We start from the raw sequence: 21,555 nt of genomic DNA on the forward strand, positions 1-21,555 counted from the left end.
TAATTATATATTATATATCTGAAAGGGTTTAGTATCCAAAATATATAAAGAAATTTTGCAACTCAACAATAAAGACAACTCAATTAAAAAAGGGTTAAGTTCTCTGAAGGACTGACACTACATGACTTCAGGACTTAATACAAAGCAACAATCAATAATCAGGACAGAGTGATATTGGTGAAAGAGTACACAAATAAATCAATGGAACAGAACAGAATAGAGGCCAGAAATAACCATACAAAGAGAGTCAACTGATCTTTGACAAAGGATCGAAAGCAATTGGATGGAGAAAAGGACAGTCTTTTCAACAAATGGTGTTGGAGCAACTGGATATTCACATGCCAAAAAAATAAAAGTTGACACAGACCTCACATCTTTTGCAAACATTCACTCAAAACGAATCAGACCTAAATGTGAAATACAAAGCTATAAACCTCCAAAACATAACATAGGAAAAAATCTAGGTGACTTCATGATGACAACCTAGGCTTCATAACTTTTTAGTTACAACATCAAAACCATGATCCATGAAAGACAAGGACAGGTTGGACTTCATTAAAATTAAAAACTTTTGTTCTGTAAAAGGCTGTTAAGAGAATAAAAAGACAAGTCATGGACTGGGAGAAAATATTTGCAAAATATTTATCTGATAAAGGTCTAGTATACAAAATATATTTTATTTATTTTTTTTTAATTTTTTTCAATGTTTATTTATTTTGAAGGAGAGAGAGACAGAGTGTGAGTGAGGGAGGGGCAGAGAGAGAGACATAGAATCTGAAGCAGGCCCCAGGCTCCAAGCTGTCAGCATAGAGCCCAACATGGGGCTCGAACTCACAAACTGCGAGATCATGACCTGAGCTGAAGTCGGATGCTCAACCAACTGAGCCACCCAGGCACCACTACAAAATATATTTTAAAAACCACTTAAATTTCAACAAAAAGAGAACAACCTAATTTAAAAATGGGCAAGAGATCATCTGGGTTGGCTCAGTCGGTTAAGCTTCTGACTTTGACTCACATCATCATCTCACAGCTCATGGGTTCGAGCTCCACATCAGGCTCTGTGCTGACAGCTCAGAGCCTGAAGCCTGCTTCAGATTGTCTCCCTCTCTCTTTCTGCCTCTACCCTACTTGTGCCCTCTCTCAAAAATAAATAAACATTGAAAAAAAAAAAGTGGGCAAGAGATCTGGACATCTCCTCAAAAAAGATATACAGATGACAAATAAACTTATAAAAATATGAATGTTATATGACTTTCGGGAACTGCAATTTAAAACAATGTGATACCACTACAGATTAGAATGGCCAAAATTTAAAACACAGATACCACCAAATTCTGGTGAGGACATGAACAAAAAGAACTCTCATTCACTGCTGCAAAATGGTACAGTCACTTTGTAAGACAGTAAGGCAGTTTCTCACAAAACTAAACATACTCTTACCCTATGATCCAGCTATTATGTTCCTTGGTATTTACGAAAATGAGCTGAAAACTTCTGCCACACAAATGTGGACACAAATGTTTATAGCAGCTTTTTCAGATAATTACCAAAACCCAGAAGAAATTAAGATGACTTTTAAGTTTATTTATTGAGAGAAAGCAAGTGTGGGTGGGGGAGGGATAGAGGGAGACAGACAGAATCCCAAGCAGGCTCTGCGCTGTCAGCACAGAGCCCAACACAGGGCTCCATCCCATGAACCGTGAGGCCACAACCTATTCCGAAATCAACAGACAGACACTTACCGCCTGAGGCACCCAGGCACCCCAAGTTGACCTTCAGTAGGTGAAACAGTAAACAAACTGGTACATCTAGACAATGGAATAGTATTCAATAATAAAAAGAAATGAGCTATCATGCTATGAAATGACATGGAGTAACCCTAAACACCTACTGCTAAGTGAAAAATCCAATCTGTAAAGGCCACATCCTCCATGGTTCCAACTATATGACATTCTGAAAAAGGCAAAACTATGGGGATGGTAAAAATACCAGTGATTGTAAGGGATTTGGGGAAAGGGAGGAAATGAACAGTGGAGCACAAGGTGTTTTCAGAAAATATTCTGATAATAGCATAATAGATTTTTGTACTTGTCAAAACCCAGTCTATGCGTGCACTCCTGCACTCTCTACTGCACAACACAAAGAATGAACCCTAATGTAAACTAGGGACTTTATGTAGTAAAAGTAGATCAACATTGGCTCATCAATTTAATGAACATACCATACTAATGCAGATGTTAATAATAGGGGAAGCTGTTGGGGGGGGCAAGGAGGGCAAGGGGCTATATGGGAATTCTTTGTACTTTCTGCTCAATTTCACTGTGAATCTAAAACTCCTTGAAAAAATAATGTTTTTTCTTAAGTGCAAAGGCTTTCAATAGGCATTTCTTCAAAGAATATATAAATATCCACAAGTAAGGACATGAAAAGATAGATACTCAACTTTAATAGCCATTAGGGAATTACAGATCGAAACCACACTGAGACAGCACTTCACAACCACTAGGATGGTTATAATCAATACGAGGGACAAAAACAAGAGAGAGATTGGATTCCATCATGCACCACTAGTAGAAACATGGTATGGTGCAGGTGCTATGGAAAACAGTGTGGCAATTCATCAAACAGTTAAACGGAGTTATCATATGACCTAACAATTCCACTTTTAGGTATATGCAAGAGAGAGGGGAACGTAGGTCAACAAAAATTTGTTCACAACAGCATATTCATAACAGCCAGAGTAGAAACAACCCAAATATCCACCAACTGATGAATGGATAAAAAATGGTGTATCCATTCAACAAACCATTATTCCACCATAAAAAGGAATGGCACAACATAGCTGAACCTTGAAAATATGCTAAATGTGGGGCGCCTGGGTGGCGCAGTCGGTTAAGCATCCGACTTCAGCCAGGTCACTATCTCGCGGTCCGTGAGTTCGAGCCCCGCGTCAGGCTCTGGGCTGATGGCTCAGAGCCTGGAGCCTGTTTCCGATTCTGTGTCTCCCTCTCTCTCTGCCCCTCCCCCGTTCATGCTCTGTCTCTCTCTGTCCCAAAAATAAATAAACGTTGAAAAAAAAATTTAAAAAAAAAATAAAAAAAAAAAGAAAATATGCTAAATGAAAGAAGTCAGATTTAATTTATATGGAATGACCAGAATAGACAAATATATAGTAGAAAGATTAGTGGTTGTCAGGGGGCTATGGGGAAATGTGAATGAAAAGTGACTGCTAGTGGGTATGGGGCTTCTTTTGGAAAAGATTCTGGAATTAGGCAGGAGTGATAGTTGTACAACCTTGTGATATACTCAAAACCCCTGAATTAAAAAAAAATATACAAAAGGATATCTAGGCAGTTTTACTTCCTTTTATCCCCTTTATTCATTGTATAATTAAATAAGGTTGATAATTTTTTTCAGAGTATGTGATGTGCTTTACAATTTACTGATCCATTTACACAAATGGTCCATTTGTGGAAATGATCCATTTACACAAATGGGTGTTAAATTTAGTTTCAGGGGAGAAAATAATTTAGCAAGGAATATCTGGAGCATTAATTTACTCACCTCTCACTAGGCTATAACCTCTTGAGAAATGGTATAGTCACACAATGATTACTTAGGGAAATGGTACCCATTACTTTAGGAATAAATGGGAAGTCCTCACAGGGGACAGTGCATCATACTGCAACATTTAAGCAAAAGGGGGCAAGAGAAGTATTTGGGTAAACCTGTAACTGGGAGTCGATTTTTCAAAAGCTCAGAAGTATCTTGACAGATAACTAAAACTGTTATCTTCCTGGGTCAAAAACTAGGGTTTTCCCCTCAAAAACAAACAAAACAAAACTAAGAGCCTAGGAAAGTCTGGAATAACAAAGGAAGACAGATTGAACTAAAAATCATGTGCCTGTTCCAGTTGCCCTCAGAGCTGCCTCTCCTTGGGTGAGTGGACTGGGTGTCAGCCTCTGTTTGGGACATAATTCAACTGTCAAGTACATATTCAGAAATTTTCAGAGGCCAATAAACAATAAACAAATGGACATACTTTTTTTTTAAGAATAAAACTGTCACATGGTCAAAAACTAAAACCACACAGAAAGATGTAAAATGGAAAGTAAAATTCCCAGACTCCCCAGCTCTCCTTCCTAGATGTGATCCTGGTTAAGTTTTGTACGTAAATTATCTTTTTTTTTTTTTGTGGGGGTGGGGGGCAGGGGGCGGACAGATGCCTTTTATTGGTCTAACCAGCATAACTAACAGGTTTGGGCAGAGCTCCCCTATCTGTCCTGGCTCCCATCTTGCCTCTCCTGGGAGTTCGTGACTCACCCACAGGGGAGAAGAGTATCCTGGGCAAGGGTGGCAGGCAAAGCCAGGATCGGAAAGGGGATCAGGGTGAAGTAGAAAGCATAGGGCCACCAGATCATTCAAATAAGAAGTCCATCAGGGCAGAAGAGAGGATGTTTCCCCACACGAGCCCCTCTGCCCTGGCGAGGAATGGAAGGGGGCAGGAAGCTTCCACTAGAGGTTTCCTACTGTGCCCTTCGTGCCATCAGCATCTCCCGGATGTTGTCCTCAGCTTCCTTCACACTCCGCTCCAGGTAGGATTTTTTCTGTCCCAATTCTTTAATTTTTTCTTCTGCCATTTTCTGTTTCTCTAGCAGTTGATTGTGAATTACCTCCCTGGACTGAAGAATAAACATTCTTTCTACACCTTCATACATGTTAGTCTCCTCTATCAAAGTCATAATCTCTGTACCTGTAAGATGTGCATGCTTTTTCGTTCTGTCTAGCTGTTCAATCTGTATGTCTGCAAGCCTCACCTGCTGAGTGTCAATAACTTTGGCTTGAAGCTCTGTGAAGGCCTTCTTCAATTCCAGATCCACAGGAGCCACCATCTTGGTCCAGTCCGTAAATTATCTTAATTCTTAAATGTTGTTAATGTGACAGGAATATTATACAGAATACGTTTCCTATAAAGGTTAAGCCTTCCAGAGCCTGCCTGGCTTTATCAAAAACTGAGGTTAAATTCAGGCCCCAAATACAGAAATGTAAAATTTTCCTGCAATCTAAAATAGAATTTAGACCTAAACAGATTTTTTTTAACAAAAAAAATCACACATTTTAGCTTTCAAGTCAGATTTCACTTTCTATCCATGGCAAAACAAACTCTTAAGAGATTTATAAAAATACCAAAAATTGGTGGTCACTTGGAAACAATTTATTATTAATTAGGTTAATCCATTAAAAAAAATACATCAAACACACTCACAGTTAAAATGAAACAGTGGCATAGGTACCCATGTGATGCCTTGACAAGAAAAATCAACAATTCCTGGTAAAATTCCCAATACAGACAAGAGACTTCAATATAAATGCCCTGTGAATTCCAGTTTTGCCTGTAAACACATCTCAGGTGATCCTCACATGATAAGGTTAAGAAAGACATGAGTGCAACTGGCAGGGGTGGTAGGGAGGTTGAAATAACCTGGAAATTGCAAGGGGGTGGGAAGTCATCCAGTTAACAGCAGCACTGAAAATATGTAATCTCACAACAAAATGAGTACCAATTTGGAAAATTAGTGTCTGTGGGCATTTTCTTCCCCAAGTCAGGAGCAGAGCGAATGTGGAAAATTAATTTTCAGCAACATTCCTAGGATTAGGGCAACCACACATCTGGAGCTACTGAACTCTCCAAAGCCTCAGTATCAATAAGTTCTTCACATGGTAATTATCCTAATATTTTAAATTAAAAGACTGATACACCCTTGCAACAGCTAACAAATTCAAATTCTTAGGAACCAACCTCCGGTTTCTCCGTATTTTATCCATGAAGAACTATATAACTGACCCCTTTCAAAAGATGCAGACAATTTGCCCATCATGCAAATGAAGTTCACCCGGACTTGACACAAAGGTGTCTACTCAGGGCTCCTGTCTCAGGGCAGGAAACTGAAGGTCATTAGAAAGGCGGCCAATGCTGTTCTGCTGAGCAGTCATTCAGTCTGGAGTGCTGCTTTTCAACTGGAATGGGCCAGTCGGTACCCTAACATTTAAGACTGAATAGTGTGAGCTGGTAAACACCACCCCTGCCAGCAAAGGAAACAAGCCTTCAGACCCGATCAAGGGTTGGCCAGGCTGTTCTCTTATCTCCAATGTTCTCGAGGAAAAGATTCCTCTGAGGTAAGCCAAATTCAGTGGCTCATTTTAACCTAAAGCAACTATCTGCTGCTCTGGGAGTTTCTAGTCATCTAACGGGATTCTCTTAACTCTGCTCTCATCCCAACAGTGCTCAGAGCCCCTGCTTGGGAAGCTCCTAGGGAAGCAGATGAAACTAATTAGGACACAGCCCATCAAAGGCAACACAAGTACTTTACCAGCTGTGTATGGGGGCCTTCCCACAACTGTGGCAAAGGCCACAGAAGAAATATTTTGACCACAGAGGGTTCCACAGTCATTGTCCTCTTTGGCTCTGTCCTCCTCTCTTTAGCTCTCTGCCCTGACAACCTCAGCCTGTCTTCACCATGTTTCATCTCCCAGAGGCACAAGTACTTCTTTTTAGCTTATTTTTGTGATTTATCCAACTAACCATGAAATCAGGCCTGCTGGGATAGAGGGTACAACCAAATGAACAATCCTCTGAATGTCTGGGAAATGGCTGCTGGGCCTTTCAGCTTCATGAGGTGGTTGGGCCAGCTGTGCTCCTCTATGCTGGGTCCTCTTCATCCATTGTCACGTCATCCGTATTTTTTTTCTGTTCAGCCTCTGGCCCTGCAGGCAGAATGCTTGTGACGGTGTGGAGGAGGGCTTCGATCTGCTCCTCCGTGAGCCGTTCTTCACTCTCTTCTACTATCTGCAGAAGAAAAGAAAACCTCCAGGGGTTATTTATGGAGGAGCTGCACAGGCGGGGTCCACTCCTGCCTTCCTCCACCCATGCTGTTCCCAGTCTGCTGGCCTCTGGCACACACAGCTCTAGGCCTGGCTCCTGAGCCCCCCTCAGGTCTCCAGGTCCTCTCCATCCTGGCTCCAACAGAGGGGAGAAGCCAGATCCAATTCCCATGTGATGGCTCAAAATGGGTCAATGTAAAAAGTAAGTTGCAGGTTAGCATTTTTCTTCAAAGAAACAGAAAACCCTAACAGTTCTCTACCCATCCACATGCACACATGAATATGTTGTATGTGCAAAGAAAACACACCCCTGGGGAGTGAAATGGCACTTTATATACTTTTGTATTTCACAATAAGCACAGCTGTGACTTATGAATTGTATCAACAACTCATTTGATGATTGCCCACTGTGTGCCAAATGGTTTATCTATTTTTTCTCATCCCCACTCCCACCACCACTAACAGCTCTTTAGGGAGCTCATGTGCCTGGAGCTGCACATAGCACTTCATATCTGTTATTTCTTTCAGCCTTCACAACAATATGGCAAAGGGCAGAACAAGAGCCCCATGCTGGGCCTCCCCAACACGAACACCTACAATCAATCAAGCACACACCACGTGGTCCTGGTCATCTCCTGGAATGTGGAACAACAGTCTGATGAGTGACGGCTGGGAAACAATCCCCCACTGCTCCACTAAAGGTCCACTTAAAGCCCAGTTTGACGTGTCCCGAAAATCTACACACAGATGGTCCACAATTCTGAGCCAGTTTTATTAGCCTCCCCTCTAGTTCTCAATATATTAATGAATGATATTAATGAATACAAACATAGTCAACAGTGTTTTTAACAGCAATACATAGGCAGTCTTAACCATGTTCACATAGTGGCACTGTCAATCACAAACAGCTAAAGGTGTCCAGGGTTCTGTTCTGTGGCATTTCCCCACAGCAATCTCTGAAATTTGGCAACTAAGACCAAGAGGAATTCAAGAAAGAAATCCTAGCAGATTTAAGTAAAGCAAGATGACCGGCAGGGCTTACAATCCTGAAAAGGATTTCAGTCTGACTGCCAGACTTTATTGACAACAGCACAGAAGCTAATAAAGCCAGGTGATGTGTCCAAGATCATACTACAAACTCATGGAAAAACATCGTTGTTTCTATAATGCTTCTATAACTAGAGAATAGTCCTGGGTGTTCTAGGGTGGAGAAGATCCTGAGTGAACCAATGGGGCTACTTCCCATCATGCTGTGAAATAAAATGACCATTTCCTAAAGATTAAAAGCTCTGTAAAATGTAACCTCTACTGAACAAGAAACAATCCCCAGAATCCCATTTTTTAAACCAGACATGCAAAATTAGGATATGAGGGGCGCCTGGGTGGCACAGTCGGTTAAGCGTCTGACTTCAGCCAGGTCACGATCTTGCGGTCCGTGAGTTCGAGCCCCGCGTCAGGCTCTGGGCTGATGGCTCAGAGCCTGGAGCCTGTTTCCGATTCTGTGTCTCCCTCTCTCTCTGCCCCTCCCCCGTTCATGCTCGGTTTCTCTCTGTCCCAAAAAATAAATAAACGTTGAAAAAAAAAAAAAATTCAAAATTAGGATATGAAAGGAAATAATCTAACATAGACTGTCTCCAAAATATGAAGGAGGAAGAAATGGGATATATCGGATTTGATTATTCAATTCTAAGAAAAGATGATCTCCAGCTGAGAGAAGAATGTCTCCAAATTTATAAATTAGTGTAGGTGGTTAATTATGAACTGCTTCCTGCCTCAGGGGAATGGGAAAGAGGATTTAGACTAGTCTCAGAACAGGGACAGCCTCCCACCAGTATTTGTACAGGGCCTTTCCCAGAATCACTGCCACCAGAGCTTCTCAAACATGTGGTCCATAAAGTCAGGACAATTTACAGATGAGTAAGTAGAGGCTTAGCATTATAAACAAAACCTGATCTGGGCCTCACAGTAAATAGTGCAAGGTCTTTTGACTTTGAATTCCACCTCTTTCTGGAACACCATGCCCTCCAGTAGGAGGTTTCTATTATTTCCTCTCTCAGAGATGCAAACTAGAATACACTGGTTTGAGTTTAGTTTTAGTTATATGACCTCTGAGAGGCCTTCATCTTTAGAAAACCAAAGAGAGAAGACTTGAACAAGGCACCTTCTTACGTCCCTGTCTCTGGATTTGGCAGATACAACAATGATCGGGTGTCTACTAGGCGTATTCATGACAACAGGGCTAATGAGCTTTCAAATTTTGCCAAGTTTGCCAAGAGTAGAAGCTTTCATCAGCACACAAACCCTCAGGGTCAGGAACTTTCCTTTTCAAACCAAGATTCCTAGTCACAGGAAGAAAACCTAAACTTCATTAAGCAAAATGAAATACATATACACAAAAAAGAAACTGGCAGACATCAAAAATTTACTAAGCTTTCTTGGATCACTAAGGTAAAATGCTATTAACTGTATTACTCCTCACCTTTTCTTCCCAACACAGAAGAAACTGAGCCCAAATAAAGAAATACAAAGCACGATCTCAATATTCTCAAACACTCAAGGTTTCAAATTGTTCGGAATATAAAGGCAAAAGAAATGTCAAAAACCAAAGTATTTGCAGATGGGTCAGCAATAAATTTTTATCACAGACAAAGACCATATCAATTCCCTAGGGGCTGTCAAACTGGGCTGCTATACTCCAAAAATGGTTGTTTCTCATTCTAAGCTGCCAAGTCTAACTTCCTACTTTCCCCAAAACAACTAAAATCTAGTAACTACAGATACTTCTAGCTCTTTGACCCAGAAAAGTTCACTTAACCTCTGTAAATTTCAATTATTCTCTAATGTGAAATGAAAGTAACACCAACAGTAAGGACTAAAAGAGAACATATATTACAGTGTTTCATAAGCCATAAAATTTTATATATTCCAAAACATTTTATAATCCCTACCTTGTAACAGACTTATATGATAGTGTTGTTCAGGATAGTGGCCTATGAGGTCACGGGGTTCGCTGTCCCGTCTTCAGTCTAGAGAGCTCACAAACTGCACTGAATAAATGTACACACCAGGGCATGGCAGAAATCACAGAAGCTGGTAGCTTCCTCATTTCCTCCCAGACAGCAGGTCTGTGGATCTGAGGATCACAACAAACCATGGCTGAGGTATAACTAAAAGAAGCCTCAGCCTCCAAAACTGAATACTAACAAATGGTGGATGCTGACATTACTTCTGGATGCAGGGAGAATAAATGGCTGTAAAGTTAATGCAGAGAAATTCTCAAGTCCTTTGCACTTTCCACTCGGTGTGAAGACCTCATTTCTTATCCTCCTCTTGTGAGAAGAGATACTGCTACAAGCCGTGGTAAATGTTTTTGTACCCTTTGTGGCCAAATTCCAGGCTGGGGAAAATCTGGTTACAAAATGGTCCAACCGCTGGAAATATACATAGTTTTTATCAAGACCTACTACCTATCTGTGAAAAGAAGAGAATAAACATTTGAGTGGACACCACACACATCTTTCTTCTCACCCTGTAAAAAGCATATGGCTTGGAGGAAAAAGTAAGCCTTCTGAATCAGACCCAATTAGCCACTCGTTAGCCAAGACTATGGTGAGGGTGTTAAGGTGACCTACACAAAGCCCCGGCATATAGCAGGCACTCTCAATAACAGCTAATCGTCCCAAGTAATGATAGAGCTTTCTACTGGCTCTGAGATGAGGTCACGCTAACCCTCCTCATCTTCTCTCTCCATCTGTCATTAAGCCATGAATAACATATGTTGCTGATTAAAGTTGGAGGAGACACGACATGTGATCTTTAACCCAGAGGGACACGGATTAGTTTCTTGCTGATTTGTTTGTTCTTTTCTAAGCTGAATCTCCAACATAGTCGAAAGCACCAGAATAAGGGTACAAAAAAAAAAGAAAAGATCTCTTTTTAGCCTAAAGGCCAGTTCCCCCAGAAAGTCACCCTTTATGGAAGGAATTTTTCTAATTTAATTTTGGGTGCATTTTCAAGGACAGAAACAACACTGGGAAGTCAATAAAAGTTTTAGTCCAAAATTAAATAACCCATGACCCTTTAAAAATAAGGTTCTTTTAAAGCAATCTAAACATCATAGGTATTTCTGGCTACTTTCTTCCACACTTTTCTGAAGCAAATTTGACAAAGTTAAGTACTTCTAAAACTGACTCTGCAAACTCCTTTGTTCCTATTTGTTAATTCTCCAATCAGTTTTTTTTTTTTTTTACTGGCAGTTAAATGGCCTAATAGTTGTAGCTTAACGATCCTCTCTGCCCTCTACAGGAGAGGGAAACTGCCCCTGCACACCAATTAATACAGCAACCACGCGGTTTGTCTCACTGGGCCTCATTTTCACATTCTCCTTATACCACGTGTGGCTTCTACTCTTGCTGCCTTGCATAATTCTAGACCTTGATACTGTGACTGCCGTGGAGACAGTGCAAGTGATGAGGCTCCAATGAATGATCTTATGCAGGGAAACAAGATGATCAAGTGTGTGGTTTTAACAGTGATGTAGAGGGGCCCCTGGGTGGCTCAGTCGGTTAAGCGGCCGACTTCAGCTCAGGTCATGATCTCGCGGTCCGTGAGTTCGAGCCCTGCGTCGGGCTCTGTGCTGACAGCTCAGAGCCTGGAGCCTATTTCAGATTCTGTGTCTCCCTCTCTCTGACCCTCCCCTGTTCATGCTCTGTCTCTCCCTGTCTCAAAAAATAAAATAATAAAAAAAAAACGTTAAAAAAAAAAAAGTGATGTAGAAGGTGGGTTGGAGGGGGCAGGCTGAGGCAGGGAAGATGAGAGAACGACTCCAAGAGCCGCACTAAGAAATGACAGAAATTAACACAGTGCCAGAGGGAGAGAAGAGAGAACAAGACAGGAGCAATGGAACCTGGGGACAAAGTGTATATGGAATCAAAGGGAGAGAATGTCTTCTAGGCTTCTGGCTTGGGAGACTGGGCCAGGAGGCTGAGAGAGAAAGAGAGCATGTGGGGAAGGTACACATGTGCTCCGTGAACCAAGAACAGAAACAGGAAGAGTGGGATCGAAGGGTGGGAGTCGGGGAAGAGAAATTTTGCCAGAGTCATGGTGAGTCTATTGTTTTTATGCAACATCTGGTTGGCAATAACTCCTACAGGAAAGCAGTGGTCAGAATGGGGTAGGACATCAAGGGAGACAAAGAGCTGCCAAGTCACAGGCCCAAACCCGAAGGAAAGAATTAAATTTCGTCCAGTCTTCTACTTTCACTAAGTCCATACTAAGTAGGATCCAACTGGTGAGGTCTCCTTTCACTTATAAAATAGGGTATTTGGGCAGTCTTTTCAAGAAATGGCAGTTCCAGTCTTGTCCGTTCTCAGCCTTTATCACCCTTCCTCCCTCTCAGACCCAGAAACCAATCCTCTCACGTTCAAGCCTCCTTCACTCACCAGCTGGATCTCAACAGCAGTCATAGGCCTGTGGTTCAGCAGCTGAAGCTTTTCAGCTCTGTCAAAAGAAAAGTACAAAGCATTTAAAACTCTTATTCCCCTCAAAATCTTGAGTCTTGACCAAGCTGTTTAGAGAACACTGTGTCAGATAACAAATGGGAGAACCACCTGGAACTTGGCCCTCCGTTTCTTCAACTGTAAAATGAGAGAATGGGAATAGGAGAGCCTATGTTGGAGACTTTTGGGAGGATACAAATGTGTATTAGAATCCTAAAGATCACAGAGGTGTGGACTGAAAGACATGTAACAAATAGCAGAGGTGCGGTTTTAATAAATTTTATCTGGAAAATGTGAAGAAAATAATGTTTTCTTAATCCAGATAACAGAAAGTAAAGAAAGATTAATAAAATAACCTTGGTTGGTCGGTATCACTTAGAAATGCCCGAGAATTCCTTTTTGAGATTAATATTAAATGCCAGATTTGACTTGTTACCTTAGAAACAAAAAACAGGGCTAGGAGGGAACAGGGTTTAATGCACAGTAGTATAAGGTACAGTCCTCTGACCACAAGGAGTTTACAATTCAGTTGGGGAAAGAAGACAAATACAAGCCAATTTTAACAAAAACTGTAAGTAACAGTTGATGGTAATAATTATCTCCTGTTACAAGGCAACAGCTGGCTCATTGGTAAAGAGGTGGTTGAAATGTGTGGACTCTCAAAGGTGATAGGACTCAAAAGAAAAAAGAACAGCTTCAATTACCACCCCTCTGTAGGTGACAATTTCTAAATTTCCCTCTCAATCTGACCCAGGAGCTCCAGATTCATCTTTCAATTCAACTCCGTAAATATTTATTGAGCTTAAAGACATTGTGAAATAAACAGATGAATAAGCCACATGCCCACAGCCACATTTGGGGAAGCAGCACATTACCCCACCTCCCTAAGCCTCGGTCTCACCATCTGTAAAACAGGAATGACAATAGAACTTAATATCTCGCCAGGGGGTTAGGAGGGATGAACATCTTTCCGTTTATAGTGCCAGCAGCTACCATTTATTGCTTACTTCCCATATGGCAAGCACATTGAACCCTCAGACTTAATAGAGGCTGAGATGGTAAATAACTTGCCCAAGGTTACACAGCTAGTGAATGGCAGAGCTGGGACTCTGCCATCAAAGCTCGTGTTCTTAACCATCTGCTTCTAGTATTCAGTATTCAAAATGATGACTGTCACACAGCAATTTCCCCACAAATGGCAGTCATCATTAAGGCACTTGTAGTTAAGTTCTACTCCTCATAATCCCTCAACATTTATTCTAGACTCGAAGATGACTTCACATGGGAGAAAACCCTTATCCTGGGCCCTGAAAGGTTTTCTAGGCAAATGATGAGAAGAAATGGCCAGGCAGGGCAGGAACGGCATAAGTAAATGGCCAGAAGAACAAAAATTATGGAGTTTTAGGAAATGGTGGCTTGAGAGGCTGTGGGACACAAGGCTGAGTCATCCAGGACAAGACGACATGGGGATTCAACTACCAACAGGCTGCATATGACTCTCTGGGAAGAACCAAGGAGAGAAGTGATACGCTCGCAGGTGAGAACTGCGAGTTGGGTAGCGGCAGCAAGGCTGGCAATGAGAGGCTGGGCTTGTGAGATGCTCTGGTCACCCCGAGGTATAGTCAACAGGATCTGACAACTGCCTTAGCTGGGTGAGAGCAGGGTGAAGGAAAGAGAAGAGTCAGGGTTCATTGTCATGTTCTTAGCCTGTTTGGCAAAAATATATTACTTGAAATCTGAATTGAGTTTGTGTGGTTTTGGAAGAACAAAGAGGTCTCGGTCCAGCTGTTTGTCTAGTTTTAGTTCTTAGTGTGATCTAGAACTAAAGAAAAAGACCAGAGCTGGACATATTAGCAAGGAGTTAGGCAAAACCATGGGAGTGGGTATCACAGGCAGAGATCAACTAACTACAGAGTAAGTGAAGACCCAGGACAGAGCACCATAAAGCATCTCTGTTCAACGGTCAGGGCAAGAAGGTGGGGAAGGAGGTGGAGGACGAGGGGAGGGAGGAGCACAGACAAAGAAAACCTAGGAGAGTGGTGTTAGGGAAAAGTTCCAGGAAGAGGGTATTAGCAACAATGTCACATGCTGAAGACGGGAAAGTAGGTTGACTGTATACAAGCCACTGGATTTGCCAAAAAAAGAGGGCACTGGTGGCCCGTGCAAGGAGTTTGGTGGAATGACAATCGTGATGACAACTGGATTATGGGGGCTGAGGAGTAACTGTGGAGAAGATAAACTTTTGTTTAATGCGGTGTCATCACTTTATTAAAATCTTCAAAAACGGTCTTTATCTTACGTTTTTAATATAAAAAAATCCACAAGGAAAACACACCACACTGAGAATTTCCATAATAATAATGGATACAGTCAAACATCACATGTACAGAACACAAAATTTAGATGAACTGAAATTGTAAGCTAAAATAAAACCCAATCTCAGAAAACAAAATACAAAATATTAACAATTCAAACATTCTTTTTTTTTTTAATGTTTATTTTTGAGAGACAGAGAGAGACAGCATGAGTGGGGGAGGGGCAGAGAGGGAGGGGGGACATAGAACATGAAGCAGGCTCCAGGCTCTGAGCTGTCAGCACAGAGCCCGACGCGGGGCTCTAACTCACAGACCACAAGATCATGACCTGAGCCGAAGTTGGATGCTCTACCGACTGAGCCACCCAGGCGCCCCACAATTCAAACATTCTTAATCCTAATGAGATTTCACCAGAATCAAGTCACTTGGAAGTGAGGCATTTACGATAATGACCCCGTTGATGCAGCTTAGAAATTTTTGGGAGCCCTAAGTGGCAGCATCAGGCAATCTAACAACAAATGGGAACGAAATTTTGATCTGAAAACTCCCCTATATTTGACTTGAAAGCTATTAGGCTTTTGAAAGGCATCCTCTCCACTGCCCCTCAGATTTTAAATGAACTGTTGTTTTCAGTACAGTTTGTATTGATATTCTTTGTTCAAACGAACCTCAGCTCTTCTGGCACCAAAGCAAATTTAGATTTGGTCTGTGTCTGATGAAACAACATATGAGGAGGGTCCAAGAGGCAGATGCAAAAGTAAAAGCAATGGAGTCTGTGCTTGGGGCACAGAGGGTTTTTCAGAGGATCCTTGTGAAAGACCAGTTAAAAGATGGCAAGTGACATGTGCGAGAGAGAAGGAAGTTAGCCCAACTGGCTTTCTGTTCTACAACACTGATTCAATGGAGATGGGCAGGAGGGAATGGAAGACTAGGTTTGAGGGTGGGATGTGGAGCAAAGGATGGAAAGGCAAAGTCAGACAACTAACACGTTTCGTTTATAACATGTAGTATAAATCAAAGACTTAAAGGAGACGAAAGACCAATCAGAGTAATTTGGCAACTTTAATTCTCAGGAAGATGAAAGTTCCCTGCAAACCTAATTTGGTATATCATTACTAAAAGCAAAGACCAGCATGATACCGTATAACTCCAGAGGAATGTAAGGAAGATCCTTAGGGCTGCTCTACCCACGTTTTTTTATGAATGGCTACCTCCTCTACATCAAAATGCTTCACAGAGGTACCGCTACCATTAAGTGCTCTCTGACTGAATCTGAAAAGTGCCCAAAAGTTTGAGCACCAGAAAGACACCCAACATGTGTCTAAAGTGAAACATGAGGTTCATATGATCTGTGCTGTCTTTCCTGGCATAGCAGTGGACTGGTTCCTCACCAGATGCTGGAGCCACCATTTATGCCACCATGAAGAAGTCTGAGCAGCACTGGGAAGGCATCCTGGGGGTGGAGGAGGAATGTTGCCAGCAGCAGCCCCAGCTCTGAATCTGGTACCTGCAAAATATGCTCCTTCCACCGGCACTGTTGAATCAGGCAGACAGATGGGAGCAAGCGGATAATAAGCCACAGGGGCTGTGGAACCTAAAGGGCCAAAAGCCACAGTGTGGTCAGGAAAAGCAGCTGATGTAGTGGGGACTGCAGCAGCTCCTAGATGTACAAAGCTCAAACAACACAGCTCCGAGTAGTCAGATGAAGCATCACTACAGGTGTAGCCCGAGGAGAACGCAAGGTCTGAGGCCACGCTCGATTCCCACGAGGCTGCACAGATTAGCTGGCTGTTAGAGACTGACCTCTGCTGTTCACAACAGCCACGGGTCTGGTTCTGCTCCACATCACAGACCAAAATAACCTCTTGACAGGTGGAAGTAAAAAAGCAGTTACAGCCTGAGAAGGGTAGGTTCTGGGGGGCCGCGGAACATGTTTGCCAGCTAAGGAGACAAGCATAAGGAGAGACCAAAATTATAGGAGTGAAAGGGAAAAACAAAGTTGAAAGTCTCAGCAAAGGGGCTCACGTTCCACTGACACCGCAGCAATGTGGAAAAGAAAAAGCAAATTTGAGGGGATCTGAAGGGAAAGGAGTTCATTTTGGATAATTTTCTCAGTGAAGCAGAAGTGGGGTTAAACCAACCAAGTGAGTTCTCTGCTCCTACATCCAAAGAGCTGAACACTGCAGGAGCAAAACCACAGAACCACACTCACTACAGGTTCCAGTGTGAAGGGATGGGGGTTACAAACATCCCCCTCACATCATCACCAAGCCAGTTTTTATTGTCTCTACTTTCTCCCCTTCACTTTTCAACTCATGGCACTTTAGCTCCTGTCCCAACTGATCACCAAAACTGTTCTTGCTAAAGGCCCTGATGACCTCCATATTGACAACTCTAGGGGATGCTTCTCCGACCTTGTCTCTGCCATATCTAACATGGTTGATCACTCCCTCCTTAAAATTATCTACCCCTGCAGCTTCCACGACACCATTCTTTTCTGATTCTCATGTCTGACTATTCCTTCTTCATCTCTTTCTAGGTTTTTTCTTCTGTAACATTTCCATGGTGCCATTTTTCACCTGACCGCTTACTGAGTTCCTCATCCAAACCTCATAATCGTGTCCCCTACTATAGACTTTAGCCAATAAGTCCGTGTTTTCACGTTATGTGATCTGAGCTCCAGATCTCTGTCACCAAATGCCACCTAGACGTCTCCACCTAAAATACCTCAGACACATTTCAAGCTCCGCACATCCCAAAGTGGTCTGTCCTTCCCAACAAACCAGCTCCATTTTCTGTACTTTTCACTTTGGTAAAGAAGCAAACACCCAGTCCAGAAACCTGAGGGTCATCCCTACTATGCCTTATATTGCATTCATCTTTGTATCCCCCAAAACAGAGACAAAGCTGCCATGAGATCGATGTATGTAGAGGATAATTAAAGAAAGAGCTAAGGCAGGTCTGACTTTCAGAAGAAGTGAAACTGTTGATCACTGGGAAGACCTGGGGCAGGATTTCATGCTTTGAAAGCAGACAAGCTAACTCCAGAAACTAGGGAAACCTGACAACCCATCCATCTACTCTGAGCTTTGCTGGCCAGAAGTACATTTCCCAAATACATTGCCAAACACCAAGAGTAATCTGTGTACAGAAGAGTTCCTTTTAGGGACTCAAAGTTATTTACAAACCTACCTAAGCTGAGTCTCAATGGCAAGTTCTTCTTCTATTCCTGGCGGACATAGCTGTACATCTTAGGGCGAGGATCTCAGGATGAGACCTGGGGCTGCAAGCCAGGCGCTTTGGGGAGCCTCGGTCAGTTAAGCGTCCAACTTTGGCTCAGGTCATGATCTCGTGGTCCATGAGTTCGAGTCCCACGTCGGGCTCTGTGCTGACAGCTCAGAGCCTAGAGCCTGCTTCAGATTCTGTGTCTTCTTCTCTCTGCCCCTCCCCCACTCTCTCTCTCTTTCAAAAATAAACATTAAAGAAAAATTTTTTAATAAAAAAAAATTTAAAAAAGAACTAAATGCCTCAAGCAAAAATTAAATTATTAAGGAACCAAATGCTTTGGGTGAGGTAACCATGCTATAGAAAACAACATAGGACTTGGGACACCTCGGTGGATCAGTCGGTTAAGCGTCCAACTTTGGCTCAAGGCATGATCTCGCAGTTCATGGGTTTGAGCCCTGCATCAGGCTCTGTGCTGACAGCTCAGTGCCCGGAGACTGCTTCGGATTCTGTGTCTCCCTGTCTCTCTTGCCCTCCCCACTCACACTGTTTCTCTCTCTCAAAAATAAACACTAAAAAATAAAAGAAAAAAAAAAGAAAGTAACATAGGACTTGGTTTTAAAGTGACTTCAAGTTGAGTCTCACTACTATCATTTTGTTGAATAAAGCTATGATGTAAAATAAAACATGGTTCCTTCTATGTCCCCAAGGACTCTAGTAGTGGAGGTATTTAAATTAATAAAGCTCAGTTTTGGACCATGAGAACTTGACAATTCAAGGCTATTCTCTTGAATCTCCTCTCCCTGAGAGAATAGTAGAGAAAAACTCTACTAGTAGAGAATATGCAGATGTAAGGATTAAAAAGCACTTAAGCAGTTTCTGTTACACATGTGATTCTTGTTTTAAACCACCCTGGCTAGCATAAGATAGTCCAGGTCTCCACGGCATATGGCAAGCCTGAGTCCTAAGTACTGAGGCCAATGAAAGCCAAAGGGCTGCAGTGGTTGGTTACTGTCTCCAGGAGTCAAGCCCCAGCTACAGAGAAAGAAGCCTGCCAGCCCCCTCTACTGGTTGTTTGTAGAACAACACTGCCTGCAGCTTTTGCTTCTTGCAGTCATTGATAACCTATGCAAAAACCCTGGCACATGATCTGTCCCAGTAATACACCATTTAATGAAAGGCAATCACAAATGGAAAAAAGACACTTCTCTGAATATTACAATCTGTTTTAAATTTACATAGATTATGTCCAATCATGAATCAGCTTGCAAGACAATTCCCATTTGTGCGTTTCTTTCTTTTCTTTTTTTAGATTAAACTCTATGCCCAACTCTTGCATTCATGACCCCGAGATCAAAAGGCACATGCTCTACTGAGCCAGCCAGGCACCTCATTTATGGGTATCTCAAATGGTAGCCAGGTACATTTTTGTAGCAGAAAAGATGTAGGGATGGGGAAACGACACACCAGACTAGATAAACAGCTAAGAAGAGATCTTAAAAATCAATAATCAGGACTTGTGTTATAGACAAGATAGAGTGAGACCACTAAAGCCAATCTTTCTGCTGATCATAACAAAAAATGAAAAAGAAAAAGAAAAAAAAACAACAGGACAGACTACAAAAGGAATAACCTAAGGACTCTGAAAAGTATACAGAAGTAGGTGGCCAGGTAGAGAAACAAAACTTGAAGGGCTAGCTGGTGTGGCGGGTGGCTGTGAGTTTCTTCCACTTTGTTTTCTCTTTTCTCTCACAGCCTTGATCCTCAGAACTATGGCAGTAGCTCCACAAGCAGCTGAAACTCCAAGAGAAATTCCATCTTTCCAGCCATAAGACTGGAAAAAGGGGCCCCTGCAACCTAGTAATCTGAAATTCACAACACAAGGGCAACTCCTCAGGGAGGCCTGGCAGTGAAGGTAGCCAGGAGGAGAGTCCCAATGTTCCAGAGTGCCAACTAATATCTCCCCCTCCTTCCTCTTTATTTCTTCCTGCTTTGCCCCAAAAGTAACACCAGTAACAACTGTACGTGGGCAGCTAAAACTTTGAGAGAAATCCAGTACTGTGGCCAGAGAACCAAAAGAGGGGGCTCAAGTAGGTCAGAGAGTATGGCGGCAACGCCAGAGAAGTGACCTAGAGAGGGGGATTCTCCTAAGTTTGAACATTCATCAGCACAAACCCTAGGTTCAGCCTCAGCTCTTCACTGAGGAGTGAACAAGTTAAACCACCACTCGTCTCATTTGCAAAAAAGATCTAAAGCAGCAGATCAAAGGTTTTAAAAACTAAACTGACACTGAAATCCTCACCCATGAAGGCAAGAGACTTGAGGTGTGAACCTAACTGGGTTGATGGACTGCTAAAAGAAACAACAACAAAAAAGCAACATTACCCAGAGGCTTTTAACAGGACCCAGAGTCTAAACAATATGATATTCAAAAAGTCCAGGATATAATAGAAAATTACCTCAATGAGAAGAAAATACAACTCATTCTCGAGGGAAAAGATAATCAACAGATACCAAACCTATAATAACCCATACACTGGAATTATCAAAGACTTTAAAGTAACTATTATAATAATATTTTTAAAATAAATGGAATATTAGAAGTCCTCAGGAGACAAAAATTATAAATAATAAACAAACGGAAATTTTAGAACTAAAAAACATAATGCATGAAATAAAAAATTTGCTGGCTGGGCTTAGTAACAAAATGGAGATGACACAAGAGTCTGTGAACTTAGATCAGTATGAAGTATCTTGTTTGAACAACAAAGAGGGGGAGGGAAAGGAAAAAAAGAAACTGAACAGAGAGGATTCAGGGAAAATGGCAGAGCGGGAAGAACCAGGAATCTGCCTCTCCACCAGCTAGACAAAAACGGTCTATAGACAACTAGATCTAAATGTAAAATGCAAAACTATAAACAGTCCTAGAAGATAACGCAGCAAAAAACCTAGATGATCTTGAATTTGGTGATGACTTTTCAGCTAAAACACCAAAGGCATGATCCATGAAAGAAATAATTAATAAACTGGACTTCATTAAAATTAAATAAAAACATTCGCTCTGTGAAACATAACATCAGAAAAATGAGAAAACAAACCACAGACTAGGAGAAAATATTTACAAAAGACAGGATAAAGTACTGATGTCCAAAACATACAACAAATTCTTAAAACTTAACAATAAGAAAACCCAATTGAAAAATGGCTAAGACCTGAACAAATACCTCATTAAAAAGATTCAGAGATGGCAAAGAAGCATGCAAAAAGATGCTCCACATTATGTCATTAAGGAAATGCAAGCTAAAATGAGACATTACACATCTAATTAGAATGGCCAAAATCCAGAACACTAACATCACCAGAACACTAACATAACACTAACAATCAAATGCTGGTGAGGACTGGAGCCAAGAGAAACTCTTTCATTGATGGTGAGGATGAAGATACAGCCATTTTGGAAGACAGTCTTGGTTAGCCATAGTCTTACCATCAATCCACTGCACTCCTTGGTATTTACCCAAAGGAGCTGAAAACTTGCATCGGCAAAAAACTCTGCATACAAATGTTTATACCAGGATTTTTGGATAACTGCCCAAACTTGGAAGCAACCAAGATGTCTTTTAGTGGGTAAT

The 21,555-nt window shown here is 41.8% G+C and overlaps 1 protein-coding gene and 1 pseudogene across 6 annotated transcripts in view; both read right to left on the bottom strand.

The window, feature by feature from the left end:
- Positions 1-3,114: 3,114 nt before the first annotated feature.
- Positions 3,115-5,056, bottom strand: LOC147572992 (prefoldin subunit 1 pseudogene; annotated as a pseudogene).
- Positions 5,057-5,196: 140 nt separating this feature from the next.
- CRCP (CGRP receptor component) overlaps positions 5,197-21,555 on the bottom strand; it is a 46,838-nt gene continuing 30,479 nt past the window's right edge. For 5 of the 6 annotated variants that reach the window (XM_086692067.1, XM_086692065.1, XM_086692063.1 and 2 more), the window contains 2 exons: positions 12,327-12,384; positions 5,197-6,850 (listed from right to left, as the gene is read on the bottom strand). In XM_086692067.1, coding sequence (XP_086548193.1) covers positions 6,704-6,850; positions 12,327-12,384 — 205 coding nt within the window. In that variant the 3' untranslated portion in view covers positions 5,197-6,703. Of the gene's footprint in view, positions 6,851-12,326; positions 12,385-17,890; positions 18,161-21,555 lie in introns of all 6 variants that reach the window. The other variant, XR_015245448.1, reaches the window with a different exon arrangement.

Source organism: Puma concolor, chromosome E3 (genome assembly GCF_028749965.1).
Source record: "Puma concolor isolate L17-30 chromosome E3, mPumCon1.1.hap2, whole genome shotgun sequence".
In the NCBI taxonomy this organism is placed as follows: domain Eukaryota; kingdom Metazoa; phylum Chordata; class Mammalia; order Carnivora; family Felidae; genus Puma; species Puma concolor.